We start from the raw sequence: 20029 nt of genomic DNA, 5'->3' as shown, positions 1-20029 counted from the left end.
AGCAGTCTGCAGGGATGGAAGTCTGTGTATACCTGTGGGGGTCCGCTGAGCAGCAGTCTGCAGGGATGGAAGTCTGTGTATACCTGTGGGGGTCCACTGAGGAGCAGTCTGCAGGGATGGAAGTCTGTGTATACCTGTGGGGGTCCGCTGAGCAGCAGTCTGCGGGGATGGAAGTCTGTGTATACCTGTGGGGGTCCGCTGAGCAGCAGTCTGCGGGGATGGAAGTCTGTGTATACCTGTGGGGGTCCACTGAGCAGCAGTCTGCATGTGTGTATGTCTGTGTATACCTGTGGGGGTCCGCTGAGCAGCAGTCTGCAGGGATGGAAGTCTGTGTATACCTGTGGGGGTCCACTGAGCAGCAGTCTGCAGGGATGGAAGTCTGTGTATACCTGTGGGGGTCCGCTGAGCAGCAGTCTGCGGGGATGGAAGTCTGTGTATACCTGTGGGAGTCCGCTGAGCAGCAGTCTGCGGGGACGGAAGTCTGTGTATACCTGTGGGGTCCGCTGAGCAGCAGTCTGCATGTGTGTATGTCTGTGTATACCTGTGGGGGTCCACTGAGCAGCAGTCTGCATGTGTGTATGTCTGTGTATACCTGTGGGGGTCCACTGAGCAGCAGTCTGCGGAGATGGAAGTCTGTGTATACCTGTGGGGGTCCGCTGAGCAGCAGTCTGCATGTGTGTATGTCTGTGTATACCTGTGGGGGTCCACTGAGCACCAGTCTGCGGGGATGGAAGTTGTCTGTGCGCCCCTTTGCAGGGCGGTTGCTGCTGTCCATGTGGTGAGGCTGTGGGATGGTCCACTGGCGGTAATACAGAGACTGTTCTGTACATGTCATCATCTTACTCAGCAGAGGTCTGACACAGAGGAAGGGAAAGCTTCATTAGAAACATTGATATACAGCATCATCTTACTCAACTGTGTGTGTGTGTGTGTTTGTGTGTGACTTTTTCTACTTGAAGGAGCTGGCCCAGGTCACAGACCGGTGTGGTAGGAAGGAGGTGCAGCGAGGCAGCCCGCTCCCGTCGCGTGCCTTGATGATGTCATAGAGTGCCCGGGGCAGCAGCAGGGAAGGGGGGCGGCTCACCCCCCGTGCCCAGGAGCAACCCTGAAGGAGAGAGGGGGGTAGGGGGGAGGAGGAAACCAAGGAAGTGGACTTGGAGGGCCGGCGCTGGGTGTTGGGGGGCGGTGAGGGCCTTGGGGGGTGGTGTGGGGATGGAGGGGGTCCGCAGCAATGCTGTCGGGGAAGGTTCGGGGGGGCTGGAGAACCGAGGGAGGGTGAGGGACAGAGGGAGCGCTGTGACCAAGGCCAGGGAGGTCAGATTTCAGAGCTAGAGGGAATAGAAGAGGAAGTGGTGAGTTATACTGTTGATATAGAGAAGAACACAGAGGTGAGTTATACTGTTGATATAGAGAAGAACACAGGTGAGTTATACTGTTGATATAGAGAAGAACACAGGTGAGTTATACTGTTGATATAGAGAAGAACACAGGTGAGTTATACTGTTGATATAGAGAAGAACACAGGTGAGTTATACTGTTGATATAGAGAAGAACACATGTGAGTTATACTGTTGATATAGAGAAGAACACAGGTGAGTTATACTGTTGATATAGAGAATAACACCGGTGAGTTATACTGTTGATATAGAGAAGAACACAGGTGAGTTATACTGTTGATATAGAGAAGAACACAGAGGTGAGTTATACTGTTGATATAGAGAAGAACCCAGAGGTGAGTTATACTGTTGATATAGAGAAGAACACAGAGGTGAGTTATACTGTTGATATAGAGAAGAACACAGAGGTGAGTTATACTGTTGATATAGAGAAGAACACAGGTGAGTTATACTGTTGATATAGAGAAGAACACAGAGGTGAGTTATACTGTTGATATAGAGAAGAACCCAGAGGTGAGTTATACTGTTGATATAGAGAAGAACCCAGGTGAGTTATACTGTTGATATAGAGAAGAACACAGAGGTGAGTTATACTGTTGATATAGAGAAGAACACAGGTGAGTTATACTGTTGATATAGAGAAGAACACAGGTGAGTTATACTGTTGATATAGAGAAGAACACAGAGGTGAGTTATACTGTTGATATAGAGAAGAACACAGGTGAGTTATACTGTTGATATATAAACAGTCAAATGTGTTATTAAGTGTTAGAAACACCTGACATTGTCTTATTTAATTGCTATAATTTATTTGTATTTAATTTAACTGAACATCTCTCACTGTTCTCTCCCCCCTCCTTCTCCTCATTGTCGGTGCTGTTGAGTTTGTCTGAGTCGCTCTCTGATAGGTCCCTGCCCAGGCCGGGGGCGTGGCCGTGGGGTTGTGACCCCTGGGACTCCACCCTCACCAGGTAGGCCGCCAATCCTAGCTCCTGCTCCAATGCCGTGCGCTGCAGGTAGGAGGAGCTTATCACACACAGATCACAGTACTTCAGTGATCTGGTCGGAGGAGAGAGAAAATACATCAATCAACCAATCCAATGTTTGCGTATGTGTGTGTGTGTGAGTGTGCTTGCGTGCGTGCGTGTGTACCTGGGTAGGGACTCTCCCAGGGGGTCTGCCCCAGAGAGGATGAGGATACAGGGCAGGGCCTCTAGCTCCAGGTAGGTACGAGGAACCCAGTCTGTCTCCTGGATCTTCAGCCATGTCTGGACACACACACACACACACACACACACACACACACACACACACAGGCGTTTACCAAGTACTAGGACAGTAATAGATTGTATAAGGTTACAGTATATGTCGCCTGCCCTACTTTGAGATTGTTGTACAATGTTGTCCACTAAGGAACCTACTGTACCTAACTGTCACGTGGGGTAACAACCCTAAGCTAGATCCTTATCCCTGTTCATGTGATCTAAAAGGCAAAACTGATCCTAGATCAGCACTCCTACTCAGAGACTCTTTAAACATACACTAGCGTTCAAAGGTTTGGGGTCACTTAGAAATGTTCTTGTTTTTTGAAAGATTTTGTTGTTTTTTTGTCCATTAAAATAACATCAGATGGATCAGAAATACAGTGTAGACATTGTTAATGTTGTAAATGACTATTGTAGCTGGAAACGGCTGATTTTGTATGGAGTATCTACATAAGAGTACAGAGGCCCATTATCAGCAACCATCACTGTGCAACGGCTGTCGTAGGTGGAAGAAGGAGAGGACCAAGGTGCAGCGTGGTACTTGTTCATGATCTTCTAATTACACTGAACACTAGAACAAAAATAACAAAATGGAACAAACGAAACAGTCCTGTCTGGTACAGAGACAGAAAACAACTACCCGCAAATCAAAGTGGGAACACAGGCTACCTAAGTATGGTTCTCAATCAGAGACAACGATTGACAGCTGCCTCTGATTGGGAACCATACCAGGCCAAAAGCAGAAATACAAAACATAGAACAAAAACATAGAATGCCCACCCCAACTCACGCCCTGACCAAACTAAAATAGAGACATAAAAAAGGAACTAAGGTCAGGACGTGACACACTCCTGTGTTCCAATGGCACGTTGTGTTAGCTAATCCAAGTTTATCATTTTAAAAGGCTAATTGATCATTAGAAAACCCTTTTGCAATTATGTTAGCACAGCTGAAAACTGTTATTCTGATTTAAAGAAGCAATACAACTGGCCTTCTTTAGACTAGTTGAGTATCTGCAGCATCAGCATTTGTGGGTTCGATTACAGGCTCAAAATGTCCAGAAACAAATAACTTTCTTCTGAAACTCATCAGTCTATTCTTGTTCTGAGAAATGAAGGCTATTCCATGTGAGAAATTGCCAAGAAACTGAAGATCTCATACAACGCTGTGTACTACTCCCTTCACAGAACAGTGAAAACTGGATCTAACCAGAATAGAAAGAGGAGTGGGAGAACCCGGTGCACAACTGAGCAAGCGGACAAGTACATTAGAGTGTCTAGTTTGAGAAACAGAGGCCTCACAAGTCCTCAACTGGCAGCTTCTTTAAATAATACCCACAAAACACCAGTCTCAACGTCAACAGTGAAGAGGCGACTCCAGAATGCTGGCCTTCAGTTCTCCTGTTGTTTAACCTTACCTTGATGTGCTCAGTGAAGCTCTGTCCTATGCTGAGGGTTTGGCTGGGGTTTCCCAGGATGATCTCAAAGAGCTCCTCCAGCCCCAGTCTCTGTCTGATCCGCACCAGCCGTTGGTGGGCCCACCCTGCCAGAGCCAATGAGGGGAGCCGTATCAGCACCATGTGACCATGGTGGGAGGGGCATCGCTGGGCGGCGCTAAGCAGGCTCTGGACGATCTCCAGCGTCTCGACGGAGGTGTGTTTATGTTGGCTCCGCCCCCCTGAGCCAGACCGACCCGACACGGCCATCATGGCCACACAGTAGTGTTGTATTAAAACCTGGGTCCGGATCACTGCACTGTGTAGCTTGGGGAACCTGGGACAGGGGCATCAAGAAATTTAGTTACATGCTTGTGTCATTTCTGGGCTCCCGAGTGGCGCAGCGGTCTAAGGCACTGCATCTCAGTCCTAGAGGTGTCACTACAGACCCTGGTTTGAGGTGATTGGGAGTCCCATAGGGCGGCGCACAATTGGCCCAGCGTCATCTGGGTTTGGCCGGGGATAGGCTGTCATTGTAAATAAGAATTTGTTCTTAACTAACTTGCCTAGTTAAATAAATGTTTAATAAATAAAACATTTAATATGAAAAAAATTTGATAGCCCAAATGAAATCTTATGTTTATGTGTGTATTTTTGTGTGTTTGTGTGACTGCGTGAGTGAGTAGATGTGTGTTTCTGTGCATATATGCATGTATGTGTGTATGTGTGTGTATGCGTGTGTTACCACTCCTCCAGGACAGAGGCCATGCTTTCGAAGGTGCTGTCGTAGCGGAGGAGAGGCAGACCGCTGCCTGAACGAGTCGAGTCCAGCAGCTCACACACACCAAAGTACTGTGTCTTTTCAAGGTACAGATCCACTTCCTATGCATGCACACACACACACGCACGCACACACACGCACACACACACACGCACACGCACGCACACACACACACACACACACACACACACACACACATACACACACACACACACACACACACACACACACACACACACACACACACACACACATACACACACACACACACACACACATACACACACACACACACACACACACACACACACACACACACACACACACACACACACACACAAACAAGAGTTTGAGAAAACAGTGTACGTGTGTGTGTGACTCTCTGTGTGTGACTGTTTGTGTATGTGAGAGAGTGTCTTACATTATTGAAAGCAGAGGGCCAGTGTATCTCGTTGTATGGGCTGATGCGTGTGTGTTGTGTCTGCAGGGCAAAGGGGAACGAGGTGACGTGGAGAATCAGGATGTTGTTGGCGTCTCTGATCTGACAGGAGTTGAGCAGGCTGTCCACCAACCCACTGCCGGAGTCACCACCGCTGGCACCATACCCTCCACTGGGAACCACGGGATATATATGTTATGATCATGTCAGAAACACAAGGACACACACACCCATGCACATACACGAGTACTCACAAAAACACACACACCTGCTGATGTCCCAGTGAGCGTGGTCATGAACCAGAATGAAGAGTGTGTTGGGGTTCCTTTTTGCTTCCTGTATGAGGTCATCAATGCGCGCCCTGGCCTCCTGGTCCATCTTCACCACGTAGCGCTCTGCCTCTCTCTGAGACAGACAGTCTTGCTCCAACCCCAGATTCTGTAGGACACCTAGAGTACACACACAGACAGGGATTAAACACACACACACACACACACACACACACACACACACACGCGACAGGTAGCCTAGTGGTTAAGAGCATTGGGCCAGACAACCAAAAGGTCGCTAGAATCCCAGAGTTGGCAAGGTGTAAAAATCTGCCGTTCTGCAAGGCAGGGACCCCCAACAACAACTTCTCCCCGTGTGCCGATGATGAGGACGTTGATTAAGGCAGTCCCACGCACCTCTCTGATTCAGAGGGGTTGGGTTAAGTGTGGAAGACACATTTCAGTTGAATGCATTCAGTTGTACAACTGACTAGGTATCCCATTTCCCTTTACACACAGACAGACACCCACATGGCAACAATGTGTTTCAGGTGAAAGTTTGAGTAACAAGAGCCAACACATCTCTGAATTTAGGTTTCTATAAAACACACCAGCAGGGGGCTCTGTGACTTCAGCCTGCTAGGTTTCTATAAAACACACCAGCAGCGAGCTCTGTGACTTCAGCCTGCTAGGTTTCTATAAAACACACCAGCAGGGGGCTCTGTGTCTTCAGCCTGCTAGGTTTCTATAAAACACACCAGCAGGGGGCTCTGTGTCTTCAGCCTGCTACACAACTTTGTGTCTTCAGGCTGCTAGGTTTCTATAAAACACATCAGTTAGAGGAGAACAAGAACTGAAGACAACTTCTGGAAGTCACCTCAGGAGGGATGGAGGTTGAGGAAAGACGAGCAGGAATAATAATAAGAAGAAAGTAAAAAAAAAAAAAACTTAAACCCTAAATGGTTCTCAAGTAGATTAATAAGAAAAGCTCATCCATTGTTTAAAAATGGCCTTTGTGCAGATTGCCATGTCTCATTTTCGATTAATTGAAAATGATACTTTTTTCAAAGTATCTGTCTTTTTCAAACAAGCATTACAGAGCTGGCTACAATTTCAATTTCACCCCCCTGAAACGATAGAACAAATATTACAACAAATATTATGGCTGAACTCAAATGTGCTGGTTGATAAAATACCTGTATTTATGGGAAATATGTTTGAAAGGGGTATTTTGTTCTTAAATTATATTGTAAATTGTAATGGTAGAGTTTTGTCCTTCATGTGGTTATCAGAATTGTATGGGAAGGTCTGCTCAATCCAAGAGTACAACCACAATTGATTACTGCATTGCCCCAAAAATGGAGGAGGTAGGTAGGAGGTAGGAGGAGGTAGGGAACTAGTCTGTCTGCCCAATATAAAGGATCAAAACTGGCGGAGGAATAAAAATAGCATAAATAGGAAAGTATACCCGTTTCATTTGAGGACCAGGATGTTGACAACTGTGCCATACAGATTGTAAAATAGTTGGGAAGAGATTTTTGATGTACTGATTCCATGGTACAGGGTGTATGAGTTGATATATAAAATAACGCAAGATTCAAGACTTCGTGCTTTTCAGCTAAAATTATTATATAGAATTCTTGCCACCATCAAAATTTTGAATATTTGTGGCATAAAATCATCGAAGCTCTGCGGATTTTGTTGTGAGGATACAGAATCAATAGACCATTAATTTTGGTATTGCTCTCAGGTAGCCTGTTTCTGGTCTCAGGTTCAAGAATGGCTAAAAATGCATAGCATTGATCTATAATTGACACTAGAAATAGTGCTGTTAGGAGATCTGGAGAGACTGGGTTAGTCAATTACTAATATACTAATACTCGTAGTAAAAGTATTTATCTTCAACAAGCAATCTGTAGATTCTAATAGATAGATTCAAATTGTACGTTAAACATCATAGCATAGTTGAAAGATATGTGTTGTTAAACATCATAGCATAGTTGAAAGATATGTGTTGTGTAGAAACACTGAGGGAAGTGGGTGGCCAGCAGAGATAGGGAGCTGAGGGTTGGGATGGGCTGGGATGGGCTGAGGAAGCTGAGGGTTGGGATGGGCTGAGGAAGCTGAGGGTTGGGATGGGCTGAGGGAAGCTGAGGGTTGGGATGGGCTGAGGAGCTGAGGGTTGGGATGGGCTGAGGGAAGCTGAGGGTTGGGATGGGGGCTGAGGAAGCTGAGGGTTGGGATGGGCTGAGGGTTGGGATGGGCTGAGGGAAGCTGAGGGTTGAGGGTTGGGATGGGCTGAGGGAAGCTGAGGGCTGAGGAAGCTGAGGGTTGGGATGGGCTGAGGGAAGCTGAGGGTTGGGATGGGCTGAGGAAGCTGAGGGTTGGGATGGGCTGAGGGAAGCTGAGGGTTGGGATGGGCTGAGGAAGCTGAGGGTGGGAGTGGGAGTTGCTGAGGAATGATGGTCAAAAGCTGAGGGAAGCTGAGGGTTGGGATGGGCTGAGGAAGCTGAGGGAATGGGCTGAGGGAAGCTGAGGGTTGGGATGGGCTGAGGAAGCTGAGGGTTGGGATGGGCTGAGGGAAGCTGGGATGGGCTGAGGAAGCTGAGGGTTGGGATGGGCTGAGGGTTGGAGGAAGCTGAGGGTTGATGTTTGGTTTGGGCTGAGGGAAGCTGAGGGTTGGGATGGGCTGAGGGAAGCTGAGGGTTGGGATGGGCTGAGGGAAGCTGACATGGTGAGGGAATGAGGGTTGGTGCCAGAATTGGAGACAAGTGGGAGTGGAGTTGCTGTGTGAGAGAATGATGGTCAATGTCCTTTGAAATAAACCATAATATAAGTACATTTGAATGACACTAAGTGGCAGTGTTTTTACAACTAATGCCGGTTTGCCTGAGGCTGATGCTGTTTGTGTTTGTACACATGCATATACACACACTCTCATTCAAATAAACACATACAAGAACACACATACATGTAATAGTGCCAGACATGCACACAAACATTTCCCGTTGGCATTGCTGTTATGATTTCAGGTGTCCTTGATGTCCTTTGTTTTAAATGTATTATTGTTATTATTTATTATTTGTTTTGCATTGTTGTTTGCTATTTTCTTGTCTTTTCCTTGTTTCTCTTTAGTTCATTCTCTTGGTTGTTGGTGCATTGGGGGGTTCTTGGGGGTGGGGAATGGAATGAATTGTATTTTTTTTCCCCGCAGAAAGACTGTGGGACATGTTCGAATGGTTGAGGGACAGCTATTGGGGAACTGTGTGGGGGGATCTTGAGGGTTCATGTTTCATAAGATTGTGATCATCACAAAAGGAAACTGGAATGACTGATACATGTTTATATCACTGTCATGCACACACCCTCACACATAAGGATGGCTCTGTTGCAGAAAGACTGATACATGTTTGATAGTGGTAGTAGACACCCTCACACATAAGGATGGCTCTGTTGCAGAAAGACTGATACATGTTTGATAGTGGTAGTAGACACCCTCACACATAAGGATGGCTCTGTTGCAGAAAGACTGATACATGTTTGATAGTGGTAGTAGACACCCTCACACATAAGGATGGCTCTGTTGCAGAAAGACTGATACATGTTTGATAGTGGTAGTAGACACCCTCACACATAAGGATGGCTCTGTTGCAGAAAGACTGATACATGTTTGATAGTGGTAGTAGACACCCTCACACATAAGGATGGCTCTGTTGCAGAAAGACTGATACATGTTTGATAGTGGTAGTAGACACCCTCACACATAAAGATGGCTCTGTTGCAGAAAGACTGATACATGTTTGATAGTGGTAGTAGACACCCTCACACATAAGGATGGCTCTGTTGTGGAAAGACTGATACATGTTTGATAGTGGTAGTAGACACCCTCACACATAAGGATGGCTCTGTTGCAGAAAGACTGATACATGTTTGATTGTGTCTTGATGATGTATTGTTTGTCCTTCATGTTCTAACAATCTAATGTTACACCTTCCTTGTGTTTTTGTAATAAATAATTATATAAAAAAAGAAAAGTAAAATAAAGAAGAAGAGAAGTCTGTGGAATAGAAGTAAAAGAAACAGAAGAGGAGAAAGACGAGGTAAAAGAGGAGGATAAAGACGAGGTAAGAGAGGAGGATAAAGACGAGGTAAGAGAGGAGGATAAAGACGAGGTAAGAGAGGAGGATAAAGACGAGGTAAGAGAGGAGGATAAAGACGAGGTAAGAGGAGGATAAAGACGAGGTAAGAGAGGAGGATAAAGACGAGGTAAGAGGAGGCGGAGGGAAGAGAGGAGGATAAAGACGAGGTAAGAGAGGCGGAGGGAAGAGAGGAGGATAAAGACGAGGTAAGAGAGGAAGATAAAGACGAGGTAAGAGAGGAAGATAAAGACGAGGTAAGAGAGGAGCATAAAGACGAGGTAAGAGAGGCGGAGGGGGCCTCCCGGGTGGCGCAGTGTTAAGGGCGCTGTACTGCAGCGCCAGCTGTGCCATCAGAGACTCTGGGTTCGCGCCCAGGCTCTGTCGTAACCGGATGCGACCGGGAGGTCTGTGGGGCGACGCACAATTGGCCTAGCGTCGTCCAGGTTAGGGAGGGCTTGGTCGGTAGGGATGTCCTTGTCTCATCGCGCACCAGCGACTCCTGTGGCGGGACGGGCGCAGTGCGCGCTAACCAAGGTTGCCAGGTACACAGTGTTTCCTCCGGCACATTGGTGCGGCTGGCTTCCGGGTTGGATGTGCGCTGTGTTAAGAAGCAGTGCGGCTGGTTGGGTTGTGTATCGGAGGACGCATGACTTTCAACCTTCGTCTCTCCCGAGCCCGTACGGGAGTTGTAGCGATAAGACAAGATAGTAGCTACTACAACAATTGGATACCACGAAATTGGGGGGATAAAGGGGAAAAAAATAAAAATAAAAAAGAGAGGCGGAGGGAAGAGAGGAGGATAAAGACGAGGTAAGAGAGGAAGATAAAGACGAGGTAAGAGAGGAGGATAAAGACGAGGTAAGAGAGGAGGATAAAGACGAGGTAAGAGAGGAAGATAAAGACGAGGTAAGAGAGGAGGATAAAGACGAGGTAAGAGAGGAGGATAAAGACGAGGTAAGAGAGGCGGAGGGAAGAGAGGAGGATAAAGATGAGGTAAGAGGCGGAGGGAAGAGAGGAAGATAAAGACGAGGTAAGAGAGGAAGATAAAGATGAGGTAAGAGAGGAGGATAAAGATGAGGTAAGAGAGGAAGATAAAGACGAGGTAAGAGAGGAGGATAAAGACGAGGTAAGAGAGGAGGATAAAGACGAGGTAAGAGAGGAGGATAAAGACGAGGTAAGAGAGGAAGATAAAGACGAGGTAAGAGAGGAAGATAAAGATGAGGTAAGAGAGGAAGATAAAGACGAGGTAAGAGAGGAAGATAAAAGAGGTAAGAGAGGAAGATAAAAGAGTAAGAGAAGATAAAGATGAGGTAAGAGAGGAGGATAAAGATGAGGTAAGAGAGGAAGATAAAGACGAGGTAAGAGAGGAGGATAAAGATGAGGTAAGAGAGGAAGATAAAGACGAGGTAAGAGAGGAGGATAAAGACGAGGTAAGAGAGGAAGATAAAGATGAGGTAAGAGAGGAAGATAAAGACGAGGTAAGAGAGGAAGATGAAGATGAGGTAAGAGAGGAGGATAAAGATGAGGTAAGAGAGGAAGATAAAGATGAGGTAAGAGAGGAAGATAAAGACGAGGTAAGAGAGGAAGATGAAGATGAGGTAAGAGAGGAGGATAAAGATGAGGTAAGAGAGGAAGATAAAGACGAGGTAAGAGAGGAGGATAAAGACGAGGTAAGAGAGGAGGATAAAGACGAGATAAGAGAGGAGGAGAAAGACGAGGTAAGAGAGGCAGAGGGAAGAGAGGAGGATAAAGATGAGGTAAGAGGCGGAGGGAAGAGAGGAAGATAAAGACGAGGTAAGAGAGGAAGATAAAGACGAGGTAAGAGAGGAGGAGAAAGACGAGGTAAGAGAGGAGGATAAAGACGAGGTAAGTGGGGAGGATAAAGACGAGGTAAGAGAGGAGGATAAAGATGAGGTAAGAGAGGAAGATAAAGACAAGGTAAGAGAGGAGGATAAAGACGAGGTAAGAGAGAAGGAGGGAAGAGAGGAGGATAAAGACGAGGTAAGAGAGGAGGAGGGAAGAGAGGAGGATAAAGACGAGGTAAGAGAGGAGGAGGGAAGAGAGGAGGATAAAGACGAGGTAAGAGAGGAGGATAAAGACGAGGTAAGAGAGGAGGAGGGAAGAGAGGAGGATGAAGACGAGGTCAGAGAGGAGGATAAAGAAGAGGTAAGAGAGGAGGAGGGAAGAGAGGAGGATAAAGACGAGGTAAGAGAGGCGGAGGGAAGAGAGGAGGATAAAGACGAGGTAAGAGAGGAGGATAAAGACGAGGTAAGAGAGGCGGAGGGAAGAGAGGAGGATAAAGACGAGGTAAGAGAGGAGGAGGGAAGAGAGGAGGGACAGTTACCTGAGTTCCAGAGATGCAGTACAGTCTGTTGGAAGGTGACCTCAGATGGAGGGACACAGATGAGGAAGTGGACCCTGTCGAAGGAGCCCAGGTCCAGGTTCTGAGTGCTGGAGTCAGCGATGGCACACACATGGGACAGCAGCTTCCTGGCTACCACCAACTGGATGGGCCGCACCTCCCGCCACTCCACACGGTACTCTACACACACACACGCACGTGGAAACACACTTATTAGACACAATGTATACACACACACATTTATTTTATTTTATTTATTTCACCTTTATTTAACCAGGTAGGCTAGTTGAGAACAAGTTCTCATTTACAACTGCGACCTGGCCAAGATAAAGCATAGCAGTGTGAGCAGACAACACAGAGTTACACATGGAATAAACAAATTAACAAGTCAATAACACAGTAGAAAACAAAGGGGGAGTCTATATACAATGTACAATGTGTGCAAAAGGCATGAGGAGGTAGACGAATAGTTACAATTTTGCAGATTAACACTGGAGTGATATATGATCAGATGGTCATGTACAGGTAGAGATATTGGTGTGCAAAAGAGCAGAAAAGTAAATAAATAAAAACAGTATGGGGATGAGGTAGGTGAAAATGGGTGGGCTATTTACCAATAGACTATGTACAGCTGCAGCGATCGGTTAGCTGCTCAGATAGCTGATGTTTGAAGTTGGTGAGGGAGATAAAAGTCTCCAACTTCAGCGATTTTTGCACATGGGACAGCAGCTTCCTGGCTACCACCAACTGGATGGGCCGCACCTCCCGTGTCTCACCTGAGCAGGAGTCCTTGGGGCTCTCTGCTCGGTCTGTGTGTGTGTCTCTGGCTGGCTCTTTGGGGATGCCTGTAGCTCTGTCCGTCTGTCTGTCTACAGGCCTGCTGTCTTTTGTACACTCCTGACTGATGGACAGGGGGGTCAGTTGGCTCCTGTTCTCCACAGCAGCACTCTCCAGCAACACATCTACATCACCTTCTGACACACATACACACACACACACACACACACACACACACACACACACACACACACACACACACACACACACACACACACACACACACACACACACACACACACACACACACACACACACACACACACACAGATACAGTAAATCCAAACCATTAGTATAACGTGTAAATATACACAAACACACCATATCTCTCTCTCTTTCTCACTAGCTCATTCTGTCTCAATTCAATTCAATTCGAAGGGCTTTATTGGCATGGGAAACATATATTACGTAACATTGCCAAAGCAAGTGAAGTAGATAATAAAAAAAAGAGAAATAAACAATCAAAATTAACAGTAAACATTACACTCACAGAAGTTCCAAAAGAATAAAGACATTTCAAATGTCATATTATGTATTTATACAGTGTTATAATGATGTTCAAATAGTGAAAGTACAAAAAGTGAAAATAAATAAACAAATATGGGTTGTATTTACAATGTATTTGTTCTTCACTGGTTGCCCTTTTCTTGTGGCAACAGGTCACAAATCTTGCTGCTGTGATGTCACACTGTGGTATTTCACCCAATAGATATGGGAGTATATCAAAATCGGGTTTGTTTTCAAATTCTTTGTGGGTCTGTGGAAATATGTGTCTCTAATATGGTCATACATTTGGCAGAAGTTTAGGAAGTGTGTCACGTTCTGACCTTAGTTCTTTTGTTATGTCTTTGTTTTAGTATGGTCAGGGAGTGAGTTGGGTGGGTTGTCTATGTTCCTTTTTCTATGTTTTGGGATTTCTGTGTTTGGCCTGGTATGGTTCTCAGAGGCAGCAGTTTATCGTTGTCCCTGATTGAGAATCATATTTCGGTAGCCTGGTTTCACTTTTGAGTGGTGGGTGATTATTTTCCGTGTTTGTGTTTGTTACCTCATGGGACCGTTTTGTTTGTTTCACTTTGTTATCTTGTATTTTTGTAGTGTTCAGTTTGTCTTATTAAAATGGACACTTACCACTCTGCAAATTGGTCCGACCTCTCTTACTCCTCATCAGAGGAGGACGACGAACGTGACACAGTGTAGCTCAGTTTCTACCTCATTTTGTGGGCAGTGAGCACATAGCCTGTCTTCTCTTGAGAGCCAGGTCTGCCTACGGTGGCCTTTCTCAATAGCAAGGCTATGCTCACTGAGTCTGTACATAGTCAAAGCTTTCCTTAAGTTTGGGTCAGTCACAGTGGTCAGGTATGTCTCTCGCTCTCATTCTGTCGCTCTCTCTCTGTGTCTCTCTCTCTCTGTGTTTCTGTGTCTCTTTCTCTCTCTCTCTCTCTCTCTCCACCCCCCCTTCTCTCTCACTCACTCACTCACTCACTCACTCACTCACTCACTCACTCACTCACTCACTCACTCACTCACTCACTCACTCACTCACTCACTCACCAGATCCCAGAGAGTTGCAGAAGGTAGTGAGCTCCTGGGTCATGCCAGAGGACAGCTGTTGACTGATCTCTCTCAGACTATCACTGGAACTGAACATCCCCTCAGTCAGGGCACGACACTGGTGTTGACCTACAACACACACACACACACACACACACACACACACACACACACACACACACACACACACACACACACACACACACACACACACACACACACACACACACACACACACACACACAGTTCACTTACAGACAAAGGAACCCACAAAAAAAATGACACCCCCCCTCCCAATCTCTCTACACACACACCTGTCACCACCATGCAAGACTCTGTCTGCTGTCCCTTGCCTGTACAGATGATGACCACATAGTTGGTATGAGCCAGCTGTCCCTCCATCAGCCTACTGAAGGTGTCAGACAGCCCTAGAGCCATCGAGACCTTCTCCCCCAGAACCACCACTCCCTCCCCACATGACGAGGCTGCCAGGTTGGCCAGCCAGGGCAGCTGGGAGGGGGTGAGGGACTGGGCCTGGGGCAGTGGAAGCCCAGGCAGGGTGTAGGGAACCTGGGGGAGGGAGAGGCCAGGCTGGGCCTGGGGCAGTGGAAGCCCAGGCAGGGTGTAGGGAGCCTGGGGGAGGGAGAGGCCAGGCTGGGCCTGGGGCAGTGGAAGCCCATGCAGGGTGTAGGGAGCCTGGGGGAGGGAGAGGCCAGGCTGGGGCTGCTGGTACTGGCGGATCTCACAGAGGTGGGACTCTCTCCAGGAACACATGAAGATCTGCTCCAGGTCCTCAATCAGCAGGACCTGGTCTGGACCTGCAGGGACACGACATTAACCAGGTACTACCAACTAGGTTTTTACACACTGTCTCAATGTAATAGTACATTCTGCACAATTTAGGTTGCTATTCAATCTGTGTCGCTGAAGCGTTACAGATGGCCTTCTCTCTCTCTCTCACCTAGTTGCACCAGGTAGTACACAGTGAGTAGTATCTGCATCTCTACAGACAGGGGCTGTATGGGAGAGGGTCCGTAGTGTTGGTAGACCCTGGGCAGGGCCTGGCAGTTCTGATAGCAGCTCTGGAGCAGGGAACTGACCTGCACATCAGACACCTTACCACTCAGCCGAGGTAGGCTGCCATGACCTGGGACCGGAGACAAAACACACACGGGTCACACACGGGTCATACACACAGGTCACACACGGGTCACACACACGGGTCACACACACGGGTCACACACACGGGTCACACACACGGGTCACACACACAGGTGGAGTAACAGATTGAGGTGAAGGGGTGGTTGAGAGAGAGAGAGACACAGACAGACAGGTGGAGTAACATATTGAGGTGAAGGGGTGGTTGAAAGAGAGAGAGACACAGACAGACAGGTGGAGTAACAGATTGAGGTGAAGGGGTGGTTGAGAGCAAGAAAGACAGACAGACAGACAGACAGGTGGAATAAAAGATTGAGGTGAAGGGGTGGTTGAAAGAGTTGAAAGAGAGACACAGACAGACAGGTGGAGTAACAGATTGAGGTGAAGGGGTGGTTGAAAGCAAGAAAGACAGACAGACAGACAGACAGGTGGAGTAACAGATTGAGGTGAAGGGGTGGTTGAAGAGAGAGAGACACAGACAGACAGGTGGAGTAACAGACAGACACAGACAGACAGTAACAGATTGAGACAGAAGGGTGGTTGACAGACAAGACAGAGAGACACAGACAGACAGGTGGAGACAGACAGGGGTAGTAGTGGATTGAGGTGAAGGGGTGGTTGAGAGAGAGAGACAGAGAGACAGACAGACAGGTGGAGTAAAAGATTGAGGTGAAGGGGTGGTTAAGAGAGCAAGAAAGACAGACAGACAGACAGACAGGACAGACAGATTGAGGTGAAGACAGACAGACAGACAGACAGACAGACAGACAGACAGACAGACAGACAGTAGTAGATTGAGGTAAGGGGTGGTTGAGAGAGAGAGAGACAGAGAGACAGACAGACAGGTGGAGTAAAAGATTGAGGTGAAGGGTGGTTAAGAGAGAGACAGACAGACAGACAGACAGGTGGAGACAGATTGAGGTGAACAGAGAGACAGACAGACAGACAGACAGACAGACAGACAGACAGACAGACAGACAGGTGGAGTAACAGATTGAGGTGAAGGTGTGGTTGAGAGAGAGACAGGTGGAGTAACAGATTGAGGTGAAGGGGTGGTTGAGAGAGAGACAGACAGACAGACAGGTGGAGTAACAGATTGAGGTGAAGGGGTGGTTGAGAGAGCGAGAGAGAGAGAGAGAGAGAGAGAGAGAGAGAGAGAGAGAGACAGACAGACAGCCAGACAGGAGAGTAACAGATTGAGGGAAGGGGTGGTTGAGAGAGAGAGAGAGAGAGAGAGACAGACAGACAGACAGCCAGACAGGTGGAGTAACAGATTGAGGGGAAGGGGTGGTTGAGAGAGAGAGAGAAAGAGAGACAGACAGACAGACAGACAGACAGACAGACAGACAGACAGACAGACAGACAGACAGACAGACAGACAGTAACAGAGAGAGAGACAGACAGACAGACAGACAGACAGACAGGTGGAGTAACAGATTGAGGGGAAGGGGTGGTTGAGAGAGAGAGAGAGAGAGAGAGAGAGAGAGAGAGAAAGAGACAGACAGACAGGTGGAGTAACAGATTGAGGGGAAGGGATGGTTGAGAGAGAGAGAGAGAGAGAGAAAGAGACAGACAGACAGACAGACAGACAGACAGACAGACAGGTGGAGTAACAGATTGAGGGGAATTGAGAGAGGAAGACAGGATGGTAACAGATTGAGGGGAAGGGATGGTTGAGAGAGAGAGAGAGACAGACAGACAGACAGACAGACAGACAGACAGACAGACAGACAGACAGGTGGAATAACAGATTGAGGTGAAGGGGTGGCTATAGGAGGACCATTCTGTCCACTGCTAAGCTAAGAGGCTTTAAGACAGTGGCTCAGACTCCAGTGCCACAGTGTTTGCTGAGTTTTGTTGCAATCTTGCATTTAATGTCACTGAGGTACAGGAACAACACACACACACACACACACTCAGTCTGACCACTGAAGATGATTGGCTGGAGTCTGCAGGTGTGTAGCAGCTGATCAGGCACTGTGACAGACGGCCCGGGAGGAGAGGGGGAGTTGGAGGACCCCTGGGACAGACTCACTGCAGGGGCATTGTCTGTGGACGCAGGAACACAGTACGTAGCAAAAAAGAAGAGAGACACTGATACAGTGGTAACTACACCCTGTAGAAGACTGATTCAGTGGTAACTACACCCTGTAGAAGACTGATACAGTGGTAACTACACCCTGTAGAAGACTGATTCAGTGGTAACTACACCCTGTAGAAGACTGATACAGTGGTAACTACACCCTGTAGAAGACTGATTCAGTGGTAACTACACCTGTAGAAGACTGATTCAGAAGACTGATTCAGTGGTAACTACACCCTGTAGAAGACTGATTCAGTGGTAACTACACCCTGTAGAAGACTGATTCAGTGGTAACTACACCCTGTAGAAGACTGATTCAGTGGTAACTACACCCTGTAGAAGACTGATACAGTGGTAACTACACCCTGTAGAAGACTGATTCAGTGGTAACTACACCCTGTAGAAGACTGATTCAGTGGTAACTACACCCTGTAGAAGACTGATTCAGTGGTAACTACACCCTGTAGAAGACTGATTCAGTGGTAACTACACCCTGTAGAAGACTGATTCAGTGGTAACTACACCATGTAGAAGACTGATTCAGTGGTAACTACACCCTGTAGAAGACTGATTCAGTGGTAACACACCCTGTAGAAGACTGATTCAGTGGTAACTACACCCTGTAGAAGACTGATTCAGTGGTAACTACACCCTAGAAGACTGATTCAGTGGTAACTAAACCCTGAGAAGACTGATTCAGTGGTAACTACACCCTGTAGAAGACTGATTCAGTAGTAACTACACCCTGTAGAAGCAGGAGACCAGCCTCTGTGGCTCTTTTTAAGTGGTCCCGTATTGAGTGTACCTGACAGGACAAGCAACACATTATTATGTATGTATTGGGTGTGGGGGATGTTTCAGAAAGCACAGAATGATGTCCTCTTGAAGAACATCTGACATTCATTCATTATATCATACGGCACCCTAAATTCTGTTTCACTTTGTTTCTTTGTTTTTTGTTCATTCATTTATACTACTTTTATCCAACAGATCAGCCAACCAGTCAACCAACCAACCAGCCAGTCAGCCAGTCAACCAGCCAGCCAGTCAACCAGCTAGCCAGTCAACCAGCCAGCCAGCCAGTCAGTCAATCAACCAGCCAGTCAACCAGGCAGTCAACCAGCCAGCCAATCAGTCAACCAGCCAGTCAACCAGCCAGCCAGCCAATCAGTCAACCAGCCAGTCAACCAGCCAGCCAGCCAATCAGTCAACCAGCCAGCCAGCCAGCCAGCCAGCCACTGCAGTATAACTGTAGCTCAGTATTGATCATAAAGATAGCATGGTCTTTGTTATACATTAACCAGCTCCTCCTCTTCCCCTCTATACATGCTGTCTTCCCTCACCACTCTGCCTGCTCTCTTCTTATGCAGCAACAGAGACAAAGACCAAAGGCCCCACGTGTTGAAACACCCCTATCAAAACCCAGAGTGGCAGGAAGGAAACCTTCAACTTTACAACTAAGACTGAGAATGAGACGGCCGGAAAGAGAGAGAGACGGAAAGAGAGAGGGGGAAAGAGAGAGAGGGAAAGAGAGAGTGAGGGAAAGAGAGAGAGACGGAAAGAGAGAGTGAGGGAAAGAGAGAGACGGAAAGAGAGAAAGGGAAGAGAGAAAGAGGGAAAGAGAGAGTGAGGGAAAGAGAGAGACGGAAAGAGAGAAAGGGAAGAGAGAAAGGGAAGAGAGAAAGGGAAAGAGAGAAAGGGGGAAAGAAAGAGGGAAAGAGAAAGAGAGAAAGGGAAGAGAGAAAGAGAAAGAGAGAAAGGGGGAAAGAAAGAGAGGAAAGAGAAAAGAGAGAAAGGGAAAGAGAGAGGGGAAAGAAAGAGGGAAAGAGAAAGAGAGAAAGGGAAGAGAGAAAGAGAAAGAGAGAAAGGGGGAAAGAAAGAGGGAAAGAGAAAGAGAGAAAGGGAAGAGAGAAAGAGAAAGAGAGAAAGGGAAGAGAGAAAGGGGGAAAGAAAGAGGGAAAGAGAAAGAGAGAAAGGGAAGAGAGAAAGGGGGAAAGAAAGAGGGAAAGAGAGAGAGAGGGAAAGAGAGAGTGAGGGAAAGAGTGAGGGAAAGAGAGAGACGGAAAGAGAGAAAGGGAAGAGAGAAAGGGGAAAGAGAAAGAAAGAGAGAAAGGGGGAAAGAGAAAGAAAGAGAGAAAGGGGGAAAGAAAGAGGGAAAGAGAAAGAGAGAAAGGGGGAAAGAAAGAGGGAAAGAGAAAGAGAGAAAGTCTATTATTTTGAAACTTTTGTCATTGTAATATTTACTGTTAATTTCTGATTGTTTATTTCACTTTTGTTTATTATCTATTCCACTTGCTTTGGCAATGTAAACAT

General features: G+C 47.0%; 1 protein-coding gene across 1 annotated transcript in view; it reads right to left on the bottom strand.

Annotated features, from left to right (window-relative positions):
- Nucleotides 1-20029, bottom strand: part of LOC112262203 (protein GREB1-like) — a 68230-nt gene that overhangs the window by 12497 nt on the left and 35704 nt on the right. Inside the window, exons 9-22 of the mRNA XM_042330432.1 lie at nt 17560-17682; nt 15437-15622; nt 14790-15293; nt 14476-14604; nt 12730-13061; nt 12070-12265; nt 5586-5766; nt 5300-5489; nt 4843-4979; nt 4080-4434; nt 2550-2665; nt 2199-2456; nt 954-1310; nt 695-854 (exon numbers count right to left, since the gene is read on the bottom strand). Coding sequence (XP_042186366.1) covers nt 695-854; nt 954-1310; nt 2199-2456; nt 2550-2665; nt 4080-4434; nt 4843-4979; nt 5300-5489; nt 5586-5766; nt 12070-12265; nt 12730-13061; nt 14476-14604; nt 14790-15293; nt 15437-15622; nt 17560-17682 — 3224 coding nt within the window. The remainder of the gene's footprint in view (nt 1-694; nt 855-953; nt 1311-2198; nt 2457-2549; nt 2666-4079; nt 4435-4842; nt 4980-5299; nt 5490-5585; nt 5767-12069; nt 12266-12729; nt 13062-14475; nt 14605-14789; nt 15294-15436; nt 15623-17559; nt 17683-20029) is intronic.

This window comes from Oncorhynchus tshawytscha, linkage group LG11, assembly GCF_018296145.1.
Source record: "Oncorhynchus tshawytscha isolate Ot180627B linkage group LG11, Otsh_v2.0, whole genome shotgun sequence".
In the NCBI taxonomy this organism is placed as follows: Eukaryota; Metazoa; Chordata; class Actinopteri; order Salmoniformes; family Salmonidae; genus Oncorhynchus; species Oncorhynchus tshawytscha.
This window is presented reverse-complemented; position numbering and strand designations above follow the sequence as displayed.